This window comes from Nannobrachium achirus, assembly GCF_963921795.1.
Source record: "Nannobrachium achirus genome assembly, chromosome: 20".
In the NCBI taxonomy this organism is placed as follows: domain Eukaryota; kingdom Metazoa; phylum Chordata; class Actinopteri; order Myctophiformes; family Myctophidae; genus Nannobrachium; species Nannobrachium achirus.
This window is the reverse complement of record NC_137827.1, coordinates 20838096-20860812: the sequence shown is the minus strand read 5'-3', so window position 1 is coordinate 20860812 and position 22717 is coordinate 20838096. Positions and strand designations below refer to the sequence as shown.

Genomic DNA, 22717 nt, shown 5'->3' with positions numbered 1-22717 from the left:
GAAGCTCAGTATCAAGTGTGGTGGGAAGCTCCCTAACTTTGGCTTTGTGGCATTTAATGATGCTGCACCTGTACAGAGCATCCTCAGTGACAGGCCCATAAAGTTACGTGGTGAGGTGCAACTCAACGTAGAGGAGATGAAGGCAAGCTCGGCACGCCCGGAGAAGGCCGCCGCAACCACTGCCAACGGGGCAGTGAAGTCAACAGCACAGAGATCTGGAGGCCCTGCACCTGCACATAAGGGCCCTGGTGAAGTGTGTATCATTGAGACACACACGGACAAGGCTACAGCGACTGTCAGCCTTGAACCCGAAGTTCAGAAGGAAGTGAAGCCTGCTGATATGAAAGCAGACACCCTGCAGGTCCCTGCTCCCGTGTTTGTCAGAAGCATCCTTCCTCACGATGAGGACACAACCAAGCTCAAGCAGTACCGGACAAACTGTAAGTTCATCGATACGGCTGACAGCATTTCGATTAGTTGACTTTTGGCTTTGTGGCATTTAATGAGTTGGCACCTGTACAGGACATCCTCAGCGAGATGCATAGCAATCCGTTCCATTCCATTCAATGTCCTTTTGACAGAAACTGTATGTACAAAAAGACATGTTCATTTAGCCTATATGCATTTTGTCAAAAAATGTCAATCAATCACAGTGAGCTGTGCCTCAACATGGAGGAAATGAAGACATTTCCTCAATTACCAAACTATGCATATAAAATTAAATAAATCTATATGGTGGGCAAATGCTAGAAAATACGAATAAAATCATAATATACAAATAAAATCAAACTGATCTATCTATCTATCTAATCAGTTCAAAGTCATTTATTCACCAGGGGGTGAAGGATTTATATGGCTCAGAGCTCATGGGGATTCGGGCAACGTGGAAAGCGAGTGTAGATCATCAGAGAATAGCCAAGCCGGCAGGCAGGCTAGCACAGCAGGGCAGCGCAGCAGGCAGGCATGCACAGTTCCAACTCTGTAGTCAAGTTTGCTGATGGTACGACAGTGATAGGATTGATCACTACACTGACGCAGATGAGAAAGCCTTCAGAAGAAAGTTGTAGAACCTGATGAAATGGTGCCAAGAGAGAAACCTGGGCCTCAACGTTGACAAGACCAAGGTGCTGATCAAGGACTACAGAATATTGGTCAGCAGAGGGGAGAGGGCACTCCCCCATTGACATCAACGGCACCACTGTGGTGAGTGTCAGTGAGTTTAGGTTCCACTGGCAAAGACGTACATGGCAAAGAAGGTGCAGCAATCTCAGGCAACTAACTAAGTTCAGTATAGGGTTAGTTCTGTAAGGTCCTACAGTAAATCTGATCTTTTTACCGAGGCACCACTGAGAACATCCTGATATGGGAACGGTACTGAACTTAACCGCAAAGCATTGCAGAGGGTTTTGCGAACAGCTGAGCGCATCAGCATAAGCTTCCATACAGGACTTTTGCTGTCAGGAAGGCTCACAGGCTCATGGAGGACTGGAGCCACCCAAACCACGAACTCCTCTAGGTGATACCAGGTATTAGGCTAAGTGGCTTCATAGCCACACTGGCGAGAGAGATTGCTGAACAGCTACTTACATATTAATGACTAGATAAAGAAAAACCCACAGGGGAATTGCCTGTCTGGAGTCAGAGGTTGCATGAGGGGTATGTGGTGAACTAGCCCAAAGGCCTTGAAATTACTGTTTTTTGGGGGGTTTAAATACAAAGGGTGTATGGGGGGGGGCATTAACTTAAAGGGCGTGTGGGAGGGGGAGGGGGGGACATTAACAGAATGTAATCTGTGTTGGGGGAAAAACACAAAACAACAGAACTGCTTGAATGTTTTCTGTTTTTATTTATTTTTATTTCTTATTTTTTAAAATGTGTTTCTCCTTTCTTTTCTTTTTCCTTTTTCATTATTTTCTTTTGTTTTTTAATAAGGAGTACCAGAACCGACTCAGAATTGACTCCTTACAATTGTACAATAAATAAACCTTGAATCTAGATATTAGCAAGCTGACAAGAATCGGGATATTACCACGGTGTGTGTAACCACGACCTGTATAAAAACAGGTTATCAGTATAGATTACCAGTATAAAAGGTCTGGTAATCTTCCATTCACCGCCAGGTCGTTGTGGTAATATCCCGATTCTTATCAGCTTGCTAATATCTAGATTCAAGGTTTATTTATTGTTCAATCGTAAGGAGCCAATTCTGAGTCGGTTCTTGTACTTCTTATTAGTTTTTATACTGACAGCTGATGGGTTGATGACAGGCTTGTGTTAAGTGAGGGGGGTGATGAGGTGACTGGAAACAGGTACGCCAGAGCATGGAGCATCTGGGAGAGCGAAGCTACACCCAGCCATCTGAACCTGCAGACTGTTCCACATGCTGCCAACAAGGTCACTGGCAGTAGGTTGCCAGATACCTACTTCTGCCGGACAATCGTCGGACAGTCAGGCTTGTGAATGATCAGACCAGAGAAAAACCTAGCCAAAGCCAGAAGCGTTAACTCCCCCCAGGTCTTTCTCTATCTGTGCTCAGCGGAAGCCAGTGTGACCCCGGACCCCCTCACGGTCGGCTGCCCTTCTTGAGGTCAGAGGTCAAAGCCAAGGACACTGGCACAGATATGTATTACATGCAGAACCTTGCACACAGTACCTTCAAGCACCTTAGGAGATAGAGTCTTGATTACTACTTTTTTTGTTTATTTTTTGTTTCTTTATATTGTTTTGTACGTTTTTTTTCTTATTTTTTTTCTTTTCTTGCTGTTGTGTATTTGTTTACTATTATTATTATTAGTAGTAGTATTACTAGGCTGATGCCCATTGGGGACAATGTCCGTTGGGAATGCATGCCCTGTGTTTTATGCAATACCGGTTTTACCTGTTGTACCCGTTGTCATACTTGGGAGCCTTTGCGTTCGGAACGTATGGGCACATGCAGTATGCATCCATTCTGAACAGGAGTATAAATGGCCTTATATGTACCCGTACACAAGTTGACAATGGGAAATCAAGAACGCCAAATATCAATTGATTTCCTGTGTCTGTGCGATGTGGTCTCTTGGTGAAACTCCTCATTTATAGGTGAAAAGGGTCTGGTGTGTATTGGAGGAGACTCTGTTAAAACTCGGTAGAAATAAGGAATTGGCAATGACTAACGTGGAAGAAAAACGGACCAAAAAAAGAACGAAATTTAAAAAAAGAACCAAAAGCCCTTGTAAGGACCAACTACCGTAGAAGAAAACAAAACACTTAAAGCCACACACACACTATGATGAACCAAAAATAGTCCTTGTAAGGGCCAACCCCCTCTTCTCTTGCTGTGACCTTGCCGTGGTGAAGAGGCTTGAGCGATTCCCTGACCCTGGGCCCAATGCTGCTGGTGGGTGAAACCCCTGACAGGGTCAACCACACCCGAATGCTCACAGATGCGAGTCCCGACAGACAACAGCAAAGTCTCTTTTTTTTTTTCTATAATTAGTGAGAGGTTTCATTACCCATGTTCAAACGTATCTTCAATATACTAATGCTCTTTATGAGATAATATGGCACCATTTCTGTCTACTCTGGCCCCTTTTCCGCCGCCTCTTTTTCCCCTGCCTAATATTGAACCAGTTCAGAGTGTTTCCACTGAAAATGAACTGGTGCAGAACCCTAAAAGTTGTTTCGGAACGGGAAGTCGGGAACCAAAACATTTCAGCGGGTTCCGTGAAAGCACCAAGGTTACAAGAATCTAGAACGGAAGCAGTTCTAGAACGAGTTCTTTTTTATTTTCTTTCTTTTTCTTTTTCTTTTTTTTTTGTGGAAAAGGGGCCTCTGTGTCTCAGAGGTGGGCTGTAGATAGTTCAGAAACCTGCCAACCAATGACATCAACGTTTTTGTATTTCTTTTTTAATTGATGCAAGAACAATGGCTTCTATTTCAGAATGCTAACTTTCCAAGAGAAAGGCTGTAGTTTCCATTTGCTTGGAATCCCATGACTATCACATATCTCTGCTGCATTTGTTCCAGAGGCATCTTAGTCCCTTGCACCTCTGTGAGCTGATGAGAGGCATCGGTACAGCGGAAGGTGTTTTACATACAATAGCTGGTGAGATTGTTGGACTTTCCTCAACCTCCTCAAGGAAAAGTGGGACTTCTTTATCAGGAAAGATATGTTTAGGGTCCAGGAAGGATCTTTCAACATATGGATCCCCACATATATAGCCTATATTTTGATAAAAAACAAATAACTGTCCTATTGGTTTTGTTGCGACCATCAGGTCGCAGTTACTATCAAAACCTCCACTGGCTGTCAGTCAGTCTGTCATGTCAAGTCACACATTTGCCCTACTCATATCTCCGCCACCATTGCCCCTATCCATGCCAAACTTTGCACACACACTCCTTGGCGGCAAATTTCTCACATGGCCCTCTTCTAGCGTAACCATGAGGCCGATTCTTGCAAAACACATTTTTGGACTGCTCCTACAGATTTTAACCCTAAAATCATGCAAAGTGGTACACAGTATAAAGTAAAAAGTCATGTCATCAACATGGATCTGTCCCATTTCCCATATTCCCTCCTGATTGGCTACCATTGCCTTCTAAAGTTTGTGTATGCGACATGGCACTTTACAGGTTTAACTTAAAGGTTTCTACGTATATGAAGAAATCTGTTCAATCTGGTTTACAACAAGGCATATGGCAAACAGAAGGAAAGGTTAATGAAGAAGTGTGATAATCAAGCATATTATCCACAAATTGGCAATGTTATAGTTATAGCAATTCAAATACGCCACAGACAAGAATCCTTAAATGTGATGTGATTTTTTTTTATTACTCGATATTCCAATAGCAGTCATTTTTATAGGGAAGAAATTGGCACTTTTGGGGATGAGAATTAGGAAGTTGACTGGGCAATATTTGGGGAGAAGACTGGGCACCTGAAGTGATTTTTGAAGGGGGAGACATGGCATTCAAGACGTATCCCCGGCCAATAGAGGGCGCTAGAGTGCGTGACCCAAAAGAGAAATTAGTCGTTTTAATAGCTTGATTTTATATTTTTATATTTATGGATTTAATGTATAAAAGTATTACCCTTATTATTATTACCCTTATTATCATAATTTTGTAGTATTTCGAAATATAATTTATAATTTAGGAAATGAAAATGGGATTTTAACTCGCGTGGTGACCCATAAAAATGTGTCCGTGTCCCACAAATGCGTCCGCGACCCACTGTTTGGGAACCAGTGTGTGTTTTTATGAGATACTTAAATGGTTTCCTGTGGAGATCTAGGATCTCCTTTTAGTAGACCTTGTACCAGTGAACTGTACCGTCATGAAACTGTACCTTTTCCTATGCAAACTTCTAATAAAGTCTTCAATCAATCAATCAATCAATCAATCAATCAATCAAGTGGTTTACTTTAAGGTGTGTGCGCGCATGCTCCCTGGCCTTGTTGCCAGAGGCGTCAATTGGGTATGGCAAGCTATGGCAGCTGCCATACCTTGGCTGGCAACAGGGGGAAATAATAAAATGTACTTTTCATCGTGCCTGTCGCTAAGGTATGGCAACACCTCGCGCGCTTGCAAGACACCAGTCATGTTGCCATACCTTAGCTTTTTTGTGAACTGACGCCACTGCTTGTTGCTACTCAGTTGTTGTAGTTACCAGCAGAATGGACGGTGCTCATCAACAACCAGCCCGCCGTGATGTGAGCAGGGTGAGTGCTGCTACTACCTGCTGCTAGCAAGCTCTGCACACTCAAACACTAGATGCACGTTTATGTCGGCCTGTTTTTAGCTATGTTGTCGTGTATTACTTCACTACCCGTTCGTTATTATCGCATACACGGTGGTATTCACAGCAGCTCTGTTGTATTTAGATACCTCTGTGTTAGCTAACGTTTTATATGGCTATAGTTGTTGTTAGCAGCAGTAGTGGTAACTAAGTACATTTACTTACAAGTAACACTTTTGAGGTACTTGTATTTTACTTGAGTATTTCCAATGTCCAAATATTGTACTTTTACCACTACATTTATTTCAGGCCAATACTTTTGTATTTTTACTCTAGTGAATTTTGAATTCTAGAATTCTAGAAATACTGTTACTTGTAACAGTATTTCTACATTGTAGTAGGCTATTGATACTTTTACTAAGTAAAACATTTGAGTACTTTTTTTCCACCACTGGGCTTCAATCACTTCTCCTCCAGGCTCCAGTTGGTTGGGTCGAACAATTATTTACCATAGCAACGGGTCATCTATGCTACAGAGCATTGCAGGATGGCCGTCATGTATTCAGGGCTATGCAGGATTGCTGCCTAAACATAGGCTTGTCAGTGTCCACACATTGATACGTTTTGAATGCACTGATAGTGATAAGCACTTACAGTTGGCTAACGTTGTTAGCTTAACGTTAGCTAATCAGTCGCTGGTGACCACTGACCACCAGTGCTTCTTTTACTGATGAGGTGACCTGTCTTGTCTGTAGGTTGGAGATGCCGTGGTGGTGGTAAGCACAGGCAGCCAGAACATTTAACCAGGCATTGCTTCACCCTCCTCCGCCGTGGAAATGCCAGCTGTGATCCGGGATAAAGAGGATTCTTCTGAGTCCTCACAGGAGGACGAGCAGGAGTAAGTGGATGTACTAATTAAAAGTTCACAATATGTCAGATTTTCTCGTCTGTCTGTCTCTGCTTTATTCTTTATTATGCAATATGCATGAATTTCTCAGTTTGGAAGAGGCCAAGTGCAATGATTTCACTGCCTGCAATATTGCAACAGCTCTAGTAGTGTTTGTATGTGACTATTATTTAGAGAGTACATCTTGAGCCTGAACCTAGTCTGTCTTTCTAATCTGGTGTTTTAACGTCCATATAAATCATAATGTGTCTAACTTCGACCGTAGTTTATCATAGATAGAATTCCCATAAGCCACTTGTCTTGATGTGATAATAAACATTAAAATCAATTTGTTATAGTGTTTTGTTAAGAAAGTAATAGCTTGTCATTTCTCCTTTTTTGGACTGCTTGCCTGTAATAAGCCTCTCTTTGAGCATTCTCCTTTTGGATGTACACGTGCCGCCCACAATCCCTATACAGCTTGTAGCGTTAACTGTCTGATTTGATCTTGAGTGTCCGATGGGCTCTTAGCTTAGTACTGATCCCTCCTGGCATGCACATAGTCAAATCCTGAGTGTTAATTTAACTCAGAGAGTGTACAGACGAAACAGGGTACAGATGGGTCCCATCTGTACGTCTGTACACTCTCCAAGTTACATAGGGATAAAGTAACAAAGAGGATTTTTTCTTGTATATTTTAGGGTTTCTCTGTCTTTGAAATAGAACATTCATTACTCTGGTACCAGTTTGAACATCACGTTGTTGAGCAAAGCATTTACACATTTGCTCTTACTGTACCATGTCTCTTGTACAGTAAATGTACTTTTTCATAAAGTCTGCTATGGATCATGTGTAATTTAATCTATAGGGGATGTCCTAACCTCATTTTAATTATTGATGCCAAGATGCAGTTAGAGTGAACTTCTTGAGTAACTCTTATTTTGCATAATTGATAAAAGAAATTGGAAACCTAATAGCTGAAGCCAATGTCATTTCAATGCAGCTCATTGTTACACCAACCAGTCTTCGTCATATTTTTGTCTGCCACCTTGGTCTGCACTTGGGAGTAACTCAACTCTACTTGCCTTTAATTTCTGACCCCTTAACCCAGTGGTGTAACGTTTTTTTTTTTATGGCATACTATAATATATGATCCGCGGTTATTTGTGTGGCCATGGCATACGCCAGTGCATAATGCCTATCAGATACGCTACTTTGAAAGGTTTACGAGGGCAGACGCTGTTCATATATATAATTTTTTTTTCTGACAGCAGACGCCGTATACAGTAGGTGCGTTACAGGTAGAACACAGCACTGCCTTAACCACTTGAACCCTAGCATTCAAGGCGAACATTCAGCTAAAAACACAGTTAGTGAACATTCAGCAGAAATAGCAAATCCACAAGCTCACAATGTTGCATTGTGAGCTTGTAGATTGGTTATTTTTGGCAAAGAGAGTAGAGCAGGGGTGTCCAAACTAAGTAAACCTTTTTCTAAGGGGGCCACATTAGAAAATATTAAAACACCGACTACATCTCCTGACAAAATGTACTTTCGGTCAGACCATTACAAAGTCACATACACATACATCGCAATTAAAAGATTCTATTTAACTATCATCGTCAATATTAATGGTCTTTTATCAGGTTTGCGCTCTGAACAAAAAACAAATAACTCGCATCATCAAATGTAACCAAACGTGCAAGGTAAAAAATATAATAAAATAGCCTTTCCTTGACCCCTTCAGAATGAGACAACAGGGAACAATCCTGACACATTATACTCTGGGAAAATATTCTTGTTTGACGGGGCTGGTGGGTCGCTTTAAGTTATAATACAATTTATGAATGAAGTCCTCGGGCTGCATTTGGCCCCCGGGCCGCACTTTGGACACCCTTGGAGTAGAGGTAATAAAGGAAGGGGCCAAGGATAGAACCCTAGGGCGGTGTTTCTCAACCACTGTGCCTGGGGACCTTTGGTGTGGGCCTGAGAAGGGTCAAGTGTGCCCCTTGAAACTGTTTGAAAGCCAGTATTGTATTTATCATTTTAAATATGATTTAAACTAGTGAAAACAGTTGATCTACAAGCGGTGCGAGGCGTTGTGTGCTTGTAGATCTGCTGTTTTCATTACTGTTGTAATTTGAAACTTACAGTGACGATATTTACACCCCCGTATTATGTTGGTGTGCCCATGGATTCTTGGGACATGAAAAGTGTGCCCATGCAGAAAAAAGGTTCAGAAACACTGCCCTAGGGGATACCGGTCTGCGAAGTGGTTAAATAGCCAGGATTGCCTAATATTGGCAAGGATTCAACTGCAGCCTGGTTAATAGTGACTGGTTGGCTGCCTGAGCAGCAGTCTTATCAACCCTCTCCCTGTCTGAGTCTCTTGAGCAGAGCATCAGAAACAGATTAGAATATACAGTATATCCTAAATTTGTATTCATTCTCCATCGTATGTATTCATACTCCATCGTACAACAATGTCGCTTGTCGATATAGACAAGCGACATTGCGACGAGATATACAAGCTAACAATGCATTGCGGCACGTTATAACTTGTAGCTCAGTTGTTTTCCTTTACATTTACCCTCTTCTGTGTCAGTGATGTTTCTAATGGAGCATCACATTCACTTGTGGTACTTGATGTCAGCCAGCCTGAGCCCTTTCCCTTTTGTTGTTCGCTGACTTGAAATCCGTGTTATCAAAATACCTTTCTCAATGGCGTGTAGCACAGATATCACCGCAGACAAGACAGAGGCCTTATTGTCTGGCATACCAGGATATTTGAGCTAGGAGCAACACTTGTTTACATGCCTCCCTGCCTCGCTCCATCTTATCATGGACGGTCACGTCTGATAGAGTTTGACTCCGACTCCGTCAACATGCTATCTTATCTGTCTCTTTTTTAGCTCCTGATAGGCAGTCAGAGACTGGCACTATCAGATATTCTCAGTGCAATGTTACCAGGGTGTTTGTTAATATACTGTAGTAGCTGGGCCTTTTTTTTATTGCCCAGCACACCCTGAACCTGTGTGTGGTTCTGTCTCTATCTGCTCACATAAAGTCAACATCATGTCAGCGTGCATTCCACCAGGGTTAGGTAAGCTGCCCATATCCGCTAGCCAGCATCATCCAGGACTGTAAACTCAACATAGCATGAAGGGAAATAAATCCCCAGACTGTAATTTTTTGACAACATCATTCAGTCGTCGTCTTAGTTTTTTTAATTTATGGGATGCATACTACATCTTACTAATGTATTTATATGCCTGGTTTCATTTGATTCTGTGCCTCCCAGAGACCACCCTTGCATTGCCTGGAGTGGTCTTAGCAGGAAGATCCCAGTTCTGGTGTTCTGCCCTGAAGCCATCGTCTCTAGAGATCTGAACATCTGCTCCATTGGAGGTACATTATTACCGTGCATTGAGGTTACAGCAGCAACATGGTGAAAGATGATAAAACAAGCTGTTGTAGGCGTAGCCTATTATGTTTTGGGTGCTAGGAATGTTTTTTTAATGAGCATATTGAAGTGCATTAAAGACAGTTGCACTATTGTTTTCCATTTGTTAAAGAGAGATACAAGATGGCCTTCAAGATCGTTCGCACAGAGAGCCGTTTGGTACGAGGGATACTGACCAATCATGGATTCCATGAGGTAAAGTTCTTGGCTAAAGCGTCCAATGTCAAAGTGGTGACGTACGCAACAATGTCATGTTCCATGTTTCATGTATCATGACGGTCGTGCAGTACACCGTTGTACAACAAAGTATAAGTTATGCAGCATAACCCTAAGATGATGCATTCTATTCCAGAAGCACAAGGCTATATTTACGTAATGTAAATATAGCATGTTGTACATAGAAAAATCCCCAAATGTGTTTTCTTTAACAATGAGAGATGGGTCCATGTCTGTCCAATCCACTGGGAGTTTACAGTGTAGGATAATAGATTGCAAATCTGTCATTTATAGCCTTCACTTATACAGACTAATGCCTGGTTTATACTTGTTAGTGCACAAAAAATGGCTAATCTACAAGCTCAGAACGTGTCGAATGACACTGGTGAGCAACTAAGTATAAATCAGGCTTTCAGCCAGGGAATGTGCCCACAAGGGATATAAAAAAGTATTGGCCCTCAGGGGAGCATACTCCTCATTATCACTCCTTTCAAACAGTTACCATTCATTCTCTTCTTATTTCTCTTCGATGCTTCTGGACTCGCATTAAACCGTCATCAAAGGCAGACGAGTGTCTGCCACAGCATCATATAGAGCCAGTGTTTAATAACCCTCTATTGCAAACATATGTCTTTCTCCTAGACAAGTTAGTGAAAAAAGCCATGCCAAAATTGCCTCCCCACCAATGGCTGGAATAAAACAAAGCAAAACAGAAAACACATCAAGTAAAATGGTGATGAAAATAGCTGGTGAGCGGGCTCTTGCTTTGTGGTGATTTGAAGAGAGTAGGCTGTATTTCACCAGATTAGTGGCGGAGTATCTGATCTGCTTCTTAGATCCATGCTAACCGACCAGTCACATGTGATGGACATCAGAATATAATACTGCTGTTGGTGACTGGAAACTGTGCAGAGCTCGCACAGTATTAGCATCAACTTCTATACTTGGTGTTGCTCTGAAATGTATATATACGGTATTATATATTTTGCTTTTGAATAATCCCTTGGAATTGGTCATTTGTCCTGTGTGCAGTGAATCTAAATCTGTTGACAAAGCCTCTGAACTTTGTCTTGAGCAGAATGTCTCTGTCTGTTTCAGGTTCATCCAAATAGTAATGACTTTAACCTCATGTGGACGGGGTCTCACCTCAAGCCTTATCTCCTACGCAGCCTTCAAGACTTCCAGAAGGTCAACCACTTTCCCAGGTGCAGTGCACATCTTCATTGTATCTGTCGAGGCAGACAATAGGCAGTTTAAGCAGCCCGTTTCTACAACCGCGACGCAAGGCGGGACTACGGCTGCTATGACGTAATCGCCGTAGCAGTCAAAATCGTTAAGCAACCAGCCGTCGGCGACGGGGACTCCCAGTCCCACCCCTTTTACTAAAGTATTTGGTTTCCATGGTGACGCAGCAGACGATGCAGCCACTACGTGGGAAAGGAGCTTCTGGCGTTGTAAAGATGGTGCCGGCGACGGCGGCAGGTTTATCTATCGAGCGATGATCAGTTCCGGTTACCGTTGTCATCTGCCGTAGCCGTCAAAAGCTTAAAGTCGCTAATGTTGTATTGAAAGGAACATAAGACATTCAGAGTACACATGGAAACACAAAAGAGAAATGATTGTCCCTCCATCGAAAAAAAACACCTACCCCCAATCAACCACGCACTAATGAAAAGGGTAAATTACTATTAGATAAATAAATCATACATATTAAATGCTCCCACACCTCTGAACTCGCATCCCCAGGAGATGCATTGAGCATTCAGTCATCTTAGACTGCTGCTGAGCCATTCTAAGACCCTCAGATCAGTCAATGTGTTTGTTGGCTTCCACTGCAAAGTGCATTTAGTTTGGACCCGTGCCTCTTTAAAACATGAAATGAATCATAATGTCATGGAGAAGGGAGTCTTATTGCCACTGTGTTTGCACTGCACTTTACTTTTCTCTCAGCGAGCACACTGTGCAGAGCTTGAACATTTTTTTAACTCACAGGTCACGCGGCCGTGTTTGTTTTCCAGGTCATATGAACTGACGCGCAAAGATCGCCTGTACAAAAACATCCAGCGAATGCAGCAGGCGCACGGCTTCAAGAACTTCCACATTGTTCCCCAGACCTTTGTGCTTCCGTCTGAGTACCAGGACTTCTGCAGTAAGCTTCCCTCAAAAACCTTGCACCTGAGCCAGGGTTCCCACTCTCATAGAAAACCTGGAAGAGGCATGAGGCATTTTTTTAAATATAATTTTCCAGGCCTGGATGAGTTATGTAAAATAATCAAAGGAGAAATGTTTTGGAAAAGTCACGAAATTGTAGTTGGAGCCTCGCTGGATCCCTTGTCGACCAGCCTAGGGATGGGTCATCCACAGGTCTCTCATGCATAAAGAGATTATTGATTTCAATGATACTGTACCTGCATGGTTAAAGAAAATGAAAGTAAAAATATACGGGGAGGCGACTGGCTGCATCCCTGCCAGGTGGGTTTGGAATGGGTTCATGACCCCGTGTCATATATCGTCGCTGTCGGGTGGAAACCTCGTATCTCCAAGTTTCAAATGTGTACGTTCTTTCGCAAAGTAAAGCCCTGCTTCATCATACAAGGCCGTCGCACAAAAGTAGTGAAAACAGCCGATCTACAAGCACACAGTGAGGCGTTGTTTGCTTCTAGATCGTCTGTTTTCACTAGTTTATATCGTTTTTAAAATGCTAAATGCAAAACGAACGGTTTTGGAAATACAAGGTTTTCACCCGACAACGACAATATGTGGCATGATTTAATCGCTGTCGCGCAGTAACCTTGAATATCCATATTTCATCTTTTTCAAAAATGAATGCCTATTTAATACGTTTTTGTATGACTGTGTCATGCAAAAAATAGCCAACACGATGAGTTGTGAACTTGAAAGCTTTTTACGTTTTGGAAAATCTTTTGACGATAATAATATGGCCTAAAATAGGGACACCAGGTAGAAGTTGTTAAGTCTGTCTGTGGGTTTTATGAATATTTATCCAATGAAAAGTAATATTAACAAGACTTAAACAATAATAAATAAATAAAACTACATTGGATCCATTGGAACACAGGTTATTTCTTCCTGAAAAGTAATTGTCATGACATAAAACTCTTTTATCATAAATCTTTTTTGGAATTTTGTTCTTGGAAAAAAGAGAGAAATAGTCCAAAAGTCTCAATAGCTACATCCGACTAGAACAAAGCAGTTTGCATTACCATCCAGCCAGAATTAGTGCCTGAATAAAGTGTTGATGGTATATACAGTAGTTATTGTATATTCACTGAAGCAATATATACATATCGTTAACAACAGATAAAATGAAATAAAATACCATCAATAAAAAAGCTACAAAGTGCCTTTTTGCCTAAGGATGGCACAGGATGTAAGTAGGGTTCACCTTTTAATCTGCCTATTTGATTATGAGATATCATGTTAGCAAACTAAGCTGACATTATTAGTGTCCAATAGTTTAGTAACAGTAACAGTGATAATGTAGTAACCAATAGAGTTTATTCACTGGAGAGCATGAAAGGTGCACAGCGAATTCCAGGTAAATCCCACCCACCGATCGACCCACATTGCCGTCATTGGTGCGTGGCAATTTATTGATATCGTGATGTGATACCAGATAGTTAAAACTTTTAATAGTCTACAAGCTCACAATGCGTTGAGTTTGTAGATCTGCTATTTCTGCCATGATAAAAACTAATATGTGATATTATCATCACAATTATGATATTGAGGGTTTTGCTAAAAGATATTGTGATATTTGATTTTGTCCATATCGCCCGCCCAGCCCTGGAGTTGGTCATGGAGAGTGGGAGTGGGAACCCTACAGAGCTTGTTTCGCTGTATACTCACACTTCTCCTCCTGCCCAGGTTGTTTCGTCAAGGACAAGGGCCCTTGGATCATTAAACCAGTGGCATCTTCTAGAGGAAGGGGCATCTACCTGGTTAGCAATGTAAGACCACTATCCTTCCCTGACACAACTCGGTCCTGCATAGAAACATTTAGTCATCTTGACGGACGCTTCGATGGTAGCTTATTGTCACTGTCGGGCAGAAACCTCGTATCTCCAAGTTTCAAATTTGTATGTATTTTGTTTTTGCAAAGTAAAGCCGTGCTTCATCATACAAGGCCGTTGAACAAAAGTAGTGAAAACAGCCGTTCTACAAGCACACAACGCCTCACGGTGCGAGGTGTTGTGTGCTTGTAGATCGGCTGTTTTCACTAGTTTAGTTCCTTTTCTTCATGATAAATACAAAACGAATGGTTTTGGACATACAAGGTTTCCACCCGACAACGACATTGTGTTAGTCGCCTCGAGAAACCGCTACAGTGTACCAGATGTTACACAGTAAAATCCTTTTGTAACTCTCTGAGTTGAAATTTAACAGTTTTTCTGTTACCGTACTTGTTACATTCCTATAGTAATAGTCGGTGGAGCGTGAGTGTTCAGTAACACTGAACTGTCTTCCAGAACCGTCTTTACAGCGCTTCAGTAAACCGAAAATTCATTTTCAGGTCAGCATACCATTTCTATCCAATCAGGTGAGAATCGGGCGAGAGAAATCTTATGGAATACGTTCCAGTGAAATTGGAAGTGATCTGGGAAAAAAATAGCAGGCAAATTTGGAACTAGAACACTATAAAACTTAAAAGCTGATAAATTATCTTTTTGGAGTTCTCTCTCCTAATTGGATTTTATTTTTAATCCCGACCTGAAATGTAATTTTATGCTTACTAAAGGGATGGATTGGGGAGGCCCCTGTTTCTGAATAAACACTATAGCAATGATTACTATCTGAATATTGAGCTGTAACGTAAAAAATCAAACCTCGGTTCGAAGTGAAGGGGTGAACTTTTATTCTATTGTGTTCTAGAGTTATGAACTCTGTATCTATACATTCTTTATATTCTGAATGAATGAATGATTTTATCTGGAGGGCCTTGGAATTGTCATGTGAAGCTTGACCAATCCTCAAATTATCCAATCATCAGACCGGGATGGACACTACACACATATTCTGGACGTACGGGACAGATAAAACCTGTTCATTCTGGACTGAAATGACCATATATGGACATGGGACACACATTTTGTTTTTGATAAAACCTGTTCATTCTGGACTGAAATGACCATATATGGACATGGGACACACAAAGCCACTCCTTGGAAGCAGCTTTCACTGCTTCAAAAAACTAAAACTTCTACCACTTTTTGTGGTCACATGTTCAGATACTGGATTCTGATTGGCTTAAAACGGTGGTAAATCAGTCAACAACCTTGAGTTGGCTCATGGACCCCGCCCACTGTTGTGTTGCAGTTGTAACCTTGTAAGTTACAACTGTGTTTTCTTTCATTTATATGGTAGAAGTGGTAGAAAAGCAATTTACCTTTCGAGGGTCGTGGGTTGTTGGCTGATTTACCTCTCATGGTAAATGGCTTACATATCACTTACACCAGTGTTTCTCAAAGTGGATTCCAGGGACTATGTGGGTTCCTTTCTGGGGTTCTAAATGGACCCATACAAGACTTTAACTCTGACAGTGTACAAATGGAACCAAATAGACCCTAACGGGTCCATTTGATTCCATTTGTACACTGTCAGAGTTAAGTTTTTTTTTTAAGTTTGAGAAACACTGACTTACACCACCGTTAACACAGAGGATTTGGCAGTATGTTAGTGGACGGGAGTGGTGTTGTTGATCGAGTCCTCTTTGGTGTGTGTCATAGCCATTAATAAGCTTTGTTGAGTAAATCACACACTTCAAGGCATGGACTCTTGGAGGAGGTCCACAAGGTTCTCTCTCTCTTGGACAACGTATACACGTTTTTTTTTTCTTCTTCTTTTCTTCTTCTCAGGCATTTTTATGAAACAGTGGAAAGAATGTCAGGGTGATATTTGGAAAAGAAGGTTGTTCGATTTTTTCTTTTTTTTCCCTTTTCTGGTTTTCTCTGAACTGTAGCCAGCCCTGAGGTTAGTTGCTCCTCCCTGCCCCGCTCTCAGCTTCAGCACCTGCAACACATTTTAACCTCATAAATGACCCAGCTCCTACCAGCGGATTGGGTTTTCATAGAGTGCCGCTGAGGATCGGCCTACTATGACCAATGCCATTGTAGATTTCAACATCCCTTGATCTGATTTTCCCTTTGATTTCCTTTTTTTATTTCATTTGATTTTATAGACTGGCAAACATAGTCATAGCCATCTGTTGATAACTTGAGCGGGGGTGGAAAGTAAACTAAGTACAACTACTCAAGTACTGTACTATTATTACTTGTATTTCCTTTATCTGTGGCTTTGTACTTCTCTGCGACATTTTGGATGCAAATCTACTCCATTACATTTATTAGACACCTTAGTTACTTTGAAGATTGACACAAACAATATAAAATAAATAAATTAGGATGTATTATTGTAGATTAAGATAAAACAAGGCTACTGTGTATTGATGATCCAGGCAGTCACAAACTGCCCAGCATTGTTAAAATAAGCCTCTCCGACCGGGGGCACGGTGGCACTGTCGCTAGCGCTGTCACCTCACAGCTAGAAGGTCCTGGGTTCCATCCTAATGCTTTTGTGTTTTTGCTTAGGTCAACTTATGAATGTAACAGAATAATCTACACTGGTGGTATTTCAACTTAATAGATCTTAGAACCTCTTCCACCCCTGGAAGAATTTCTTGAAGTGGACTTCTTCCACACAAGATCAGGGGTGGAAGAAGTTCAATTTATGTTGGTTGAACGTTACTCAGTGGATGCAGTCATGTTGTATGATGTTACCCTGTTTCATCCACAGCCAAACCAGATTTCCATGGATGAAAACATCTTGGTATCTCGCTACATTAGCAACCCTCTGCTGATAGACGGTGAGCTGCTCTTCTTCCAGTTCTCCCTCTGTATTAACCACACAAACCCTAGAATCCCTATCCTGGGTATGCCTTAATATGCAAACATTAGGCAAAGATAGGCGACCATTCGATTCCATTGAGAACCATTTTGGACAGTTAACCTGAACTCTGCACATGATCCTGTCACTTTCTTTGACAAATGTTTGTGTTTGTTTGTTTGTTTTCAGACTTTAAATTTGACGTGCGGTTATACGTGCTGGTGACATCATACGATCCCCTCCTTATCTATGTGTACGAAGAAGGCCTGGCCAGGTGAGCTGACAGATAATGTGTCATGTAAATAATGCAGCTGTTTGTTATGCAATAAGTGTTATGCAGTTATGCAATAAGTGAGAGACTCATTTTATGCCATTAAGACCTGGAACCACTTTAATCATTATTTTATGCTTTAACTATTAAAAAAATAACAGATCTACAAGCTCACAGCACGGCACCGAGTGCCGTGCTGCGAGCTTGTAACTCTGCTATTTTTGAAAAGTCTTGAAAATTGTTGCAAATCTTTGAATATATGTATTTTTAAAGCAAACATTTGTAACTCCCATTTTGATTCCGGGGGTCCCTGGAACTAAATATTTTGAGATAGGGGTCTGTGGCCAAATACATACCATTTTGGGGGGGTCCTTGACATGAAAAAGTTTGAGAACCACTTATGTAGAAACATGCGTTTTTCAAAAACAGAGTAATAGTAGTAATAATAGTACTTTAAAGGAAGGATTTAGAAGACATTTATAGAATAGAGTCAAAAATACTTAACAAATATTTCAAAAATAGCAGATCTACAAGCTCGCATGGCGGCACTCGGTGCCGCGCTGCTAGCTTGTATATCTGCTACTTTTTAATAGTTAAAGCATAAAATAATGGTTAAAGTAAAGTAAGAGGTGAAACTCATTTTAGACACATGATGCAGTGACCAGTAGAGGGCAGACTTTTACAGATTTAGGACTGGAGGGAGGTATTCTAAAACACTTAAACCATACACTGTATTCTTAGTTCACTGGGGTCTCCATGGAACTATACTGGTAACTGGTCAGGTGGTCACTAGAGACATCTGAGCAGCTTGATGTAAAACTGGCTATTTTGCCCAAAACTGGTCTTAAGTAAAAGAAAGTGTACATGATCATTGCAAGCTTAAACATTCGACAATTAAGGTCTAATATTTATACAGTTGTTACACATTGTTACAAAACCTGTGTATCCAGTCATTTTGGGGCATAAACAAGGATAAAATTAAGTCTGATAATGATGTACCGTGCATGTTCATATCATTTATACTTTACATTACTTAACCATTTTTCTAATATTATTTATTTTTTGGCGAAAATAGCAAATTTTACATCGAGGTGCCCAGATGTAGTCAGGGGATATTTCAAAAAACGTACCAATATATTTCTTCACCAATGGTGTTTGTAAAGGTGAGATTCTTGTGAAATTGAAAAATTCAGCTGTCAAAGTTTCCCCTAGGGAAACTGAATGAGATGTGTTTCTAGACACCTTTACAAAAACATTGGTAAGGAACGTATTCCCAGATTTGACATTATTCTAATACTATTCCCTGACTAATGTCCCTGACCTGTATCCCCTTTGGGCTTGTGGATCGGATCTAATTACACAAGTCGACTCCCACCAGAGAAAGTCGAAGTTGAAATACAGCATTCAAACATTAGGATTGCTTATTGTCAAGGACGGAAAGATCCAATATTACAGTGCTACATTACATTTGGTATAACATGGTTCTATTGTGAAAATAGCAGATCTACATGCTCACAACGCCTCGCCTTGTGATGCGAGGCGTTGTGAGCATGTAGATCGGCTATTTTCACAATTTCTGCCTCTATATATTTGACAATTTGGACAATGTTTAATTTGTCATTTTAGAGGTACTAAAAAGTCCTTAAATTGTCACTTAAAAAATGTGCATATACCCCTATACACTTAAACGTTATGTTGGTTTGTTGAGTGAGAAAACAATGTTTCGCATTAAGTTAATCATCTGGGGACCCCCCAAAATATTCGGTGGGTTGTGTGTGATGTAATGACGTCATCAAACGATAAAGTCGACTTCAACTCAACTTTTTACTGAGTCGAGTCGACTTGCAAAAATCACGAGTCGTTAATGCCCTATCCCATGCTGCTGCGCGGAGCGCGGACCTTCCGTTTGCTGCACTTGATTATGAGCTGTGAGTTATAAGTCCTGGCCCAATTCCGAATCCCACTTTTTATCTCCTGACATTCCGCTAGGTTTGATGGTATTCAGGTACGAGCTGTGTTGCCAAGGAATTCTCATTGTTGCACACATGTGGCGCCCACTCTTTCTCAGACGCAGAGGAGGGGAAGAAGAATTGGCGTCTTTGCAAATTATAAACCTTCAACCCGGCGTCCCTATTTTGAGTCATTATGCTGTAGGTGAAAACTTAGCATTCCTTTGCAAAATGTTTCAAAAAATGTTCGGACATAAAAGAGGCAGCTCTATAAGCTCACAAAAATAATTCAAACAATGGAAATAAATTAAAAAATGATATATACAGTGTGTATATATACTTTATTTAACTTCCAAAAACATGAAACATTTTCAAAAATAGCAAACATAGTCAATCTACAATATCACAGCTCATTGCGATGTGAGTTTGTACATCGGCTATTAGGTGGTTAAAGTGTCCCGTCGCTCGGTCAGGAGTTGGCCATGTGAATGAAGTCACCATGGCCGTTTGCCATGATGAGTGACCTGTTGATTTGTGTCCAAGTAAGCAACACGTTGCCCTGCCCCCACAGGTTTGCTACAGTCAAGTATGACCGGGCTTCAAAGAACATCAGGAACCAGTTCATGCATCTCACCAACTACAGTGTGAACAAGAAGAGCAGCGACTACGTCAGGTAACGCCATGTCAAATCTACAGTACCATATACCGCAGGTGGTCTTCAACGTTTTCAGGCCAAGGACCCCTTAGCCGAGAGAGAGATGAAGCAGGGACCCCCACCCACAACTTGTTCATAGATTCCATATAGTTTCATTGTTTGACAGCACGATCGATCATCAGAGTGTTTTGGATTCATGTCAATTTGTGTTTTCAGATATTTAACCGCTTGAACCATCAATACTTAATGAACTTGACCTTTCACTCTGTACTTAGTCTGCTCTTTTTCCCCTCTTCACCAAAGTAGATCGGCTATTTTTGGCTAAAGACACTAGGGTAGTGGTTAATATAAAAAAAGAAGAAAAAAAGTTTCTATCACACAAATATTTGGAGGACCCCCTGTAGTAACTCTGAGGACCCCCTGTAGTAACTCTGAGGACCCCCTAGGGGTCCCGGACCCCCTGTTGAAGACCCCTGATATACTGTATCTGCGGTTCATTTTAACCACTTAAATTCTCTACACTTGCTGTAGTTGTCTCGAGTCGGCTCCGTACTTGGTCCGCTCTTTTTCCCCTCTACATCAAATCTCCCGCCAGAATGGGGATGCTGGGGTTATAGAAGTTCATTTTAAACGGGTGCTAATTAATTGGAACCCAGATTGAGTCATCTGTCAGTTGTTACATGGTCATTAGGTGAGGGGGGAAGGTGGGGGCAGGGGGCTTTCTCTCGTTTTGGAAAAAGCCCAAGCCACTGAGGTTCTCTCTCTGTCTTTTGTTCCTTGTCAGTTGCGATGACCCCGAAGTGGAGGATTATGGGAACAAATGGAGCATGAGTGCGATGCTGAGGTATTTGAAGCAGGAGGGGAGAGACACCACATGTGAGTCGAGTTCTCATTCTCGCCCCGTTCTCATCCTTAGCAACCTTTTCCAAGCGTTTTAACTGCAGCATCCACGCACGGATTTCCAGAAAGAATAATGGTCACACGGTTTGCAGCAGCACTTCATTTCACCATCCCTTGAGATAAGATTAAAAGAAGAATAAATCATTTTGAGAGAGAACATTAAGATTAGATTTCACTTTAATTTTGGCAGCTACCTTTCCCTTGTCCACATCATGTATTACTTGACAAAGAAGATGCATTTTCAACGGGGAAAAGAAAAGTGTGGAATCAACAAGTATACTCTAAATCAGTGGTTCCCAAACTTTTTAGCCCGTGACCCAAAAGAGAAATTAAGACGTTCGCCCGGGACCCAAACTAGTGAAAATAGCCGATCTACAAGCTCACAACGCGGAGCGAAGCAACGCGTTATGAGCTTGTAGACCGGCTATTTTCACTACCTCTTAAACATTTATTTTCTCATTTCATGGACTTTCTTAGATTTATATTTTATTTATTCCTGAAATTATTTGAAAAATCATTGCAGTTTTTTTTTTAATGTTTTGAAATAATAATAATTAAAAAACTAAATGTATGAAACCAAAAATGAAGGGACCCATAAAAATGTGTCCGTGACCCACAAATGGGTCCCGACCCAGTGTTTTGGGAACCAGTGGTGTAAATCACTGACCCTCCGCTCCCCTCCTCTGTCCTCTACTCTCTTCCCCTCCTGTCCCGTCCCCTCCTGTCCCGTCCCCTCCTGTCCCGTCCCCTCCTGTCCTGTCCCCTCCTGTCCCGTTCCCTCCTGTCCCGTCCCCTCCTGTCCCGCCCCCTTGCCTCTCCTCCTCTCTGCTTCTTCCAGTACTTATGAGCCAGGTGGAGGACTTGATCATCAAAGCCGTGCTGAGTGCTGAACTCCACATTGCCACTGCCTGCAAGATGTTTGTGCCACACAGGACCAATTGCTTTGGTACCGTCATCATTATTCTAGCTTCCCTTTTGAGCACCATTTCCTATAGATAGCTTTGTCCGTGTGTTAGGGCAGTGGTTCTCAACCTTTTCAGGCCGTGACCCCCAAAAGAATCATATATTTAGCTGGGGACCCCCTCCACCCTGACAAGCACTAAGAGTTGAGGCATTACATTTTGTACATCACGGTTCTATTGTGAAAATAGCTGATCTACATGCTCACAACGCCTCGCGTTGCAATGTTTAATTTGTCATTTTAGAGGTATTAACAAGACCTTAAATTTAGAAATGTGCAGATTCCCTCCATACTCTTAAATTTTATGTCGGTTTGTTTACTGAAAAAGTTTTTGAACATTAATTTAATCATCTGGGGACCCCCCCAAAATAATTTGGGGACCCCCGTTCATGGCGTCATCATATTGACATGGGACGGGGACGGGGGGGTCGGACGGTCAGGGGGAGAAACCACACAAAGATCTGTGTCTTGACAACTGACATTCAATATAAATTATTATATTATAAAACATATAGTAGGCCTACCTTTAGCCCTATAGCCAGGCTATTTGAAAATAGACGATATATAAGCTCACAGCGTGTCGCACTGCGACACATCTAGATGATCACAGCAGCTGCAGCCCATGATCAAGCCTAATTAATTTATTCTCCGTCCCGACGATCCCGCGACGATGTTGCATGCAGAGAATAGCAGACCTCCAAGCCGCAACGCAATGTGAGTGACTTGTACTGTATGAGTGAAGCTTGTAGCCTACAGTCAGCTGTTCTCAGCGTGCAATGCGTTGCGGCCGG

The 22717-nt window shown here is 41.6% G+C and overlaps 1 protein-coding gene across 1 annotated transcript in view; it reads left to right on the top strand.

Annotated features, from left to right (window-relative positions):
* Positions 1 to 5665: 5665 nt before the first annotated feature.
* ttll5 (tubulin tyrosine ligase-like family, member 5) overlaps positions 5666 to 22717 on the top strand; it is a gene marked incomplete at its 3' end in the record, with an annotated part of 145156 nt that continues 128104 nt past the window's right edge. Inside the window, exons 1-12 of the mRNA XM_080750889.1 lie at positions 5666 to 5705; positions 6478 to 6620; positions 9910 to 10016; positions 10184 to 10266; positions 11386 to 11492; positions 12306 to 12436; positions 14176 to 14258; positions 17101 to 17170; positions 17380 to 17464; positions 19982 to 20083; positions 20850 to 20941; positions 21804 to 21911. Of these exons, the coding sequence (XP_080607015.1) occupies positions 6559 to 6620; positions 9910 to 10016; positions 10184 to 10266; positions 11386 to 11492; positions 12306 to 12436; positions 14176 to 14258; positions 17101 to 17170; positions 17380 to 17464; positions 19982 to 20083; positions 20850 to 20941; positions 21804 to 21911 (1030 nt within the window). The 5' untranslated portion in view covers positions 5666 to 5705; positions 6478 to 6558. The remainder of the gene's footprint in view (positions 5706 to 6477; positions 6621 to 9909; positions 10017 to 10183; positions 10267 to 11385; positions 11493 to 12305; positions 12437 to 14175; positions 14259 to 17100; positions 17171 to 17379; positions 17465 to 19981; positions 20084 to 20849; positions 20942 to 21803; positions 21912 to 22717) is intronic.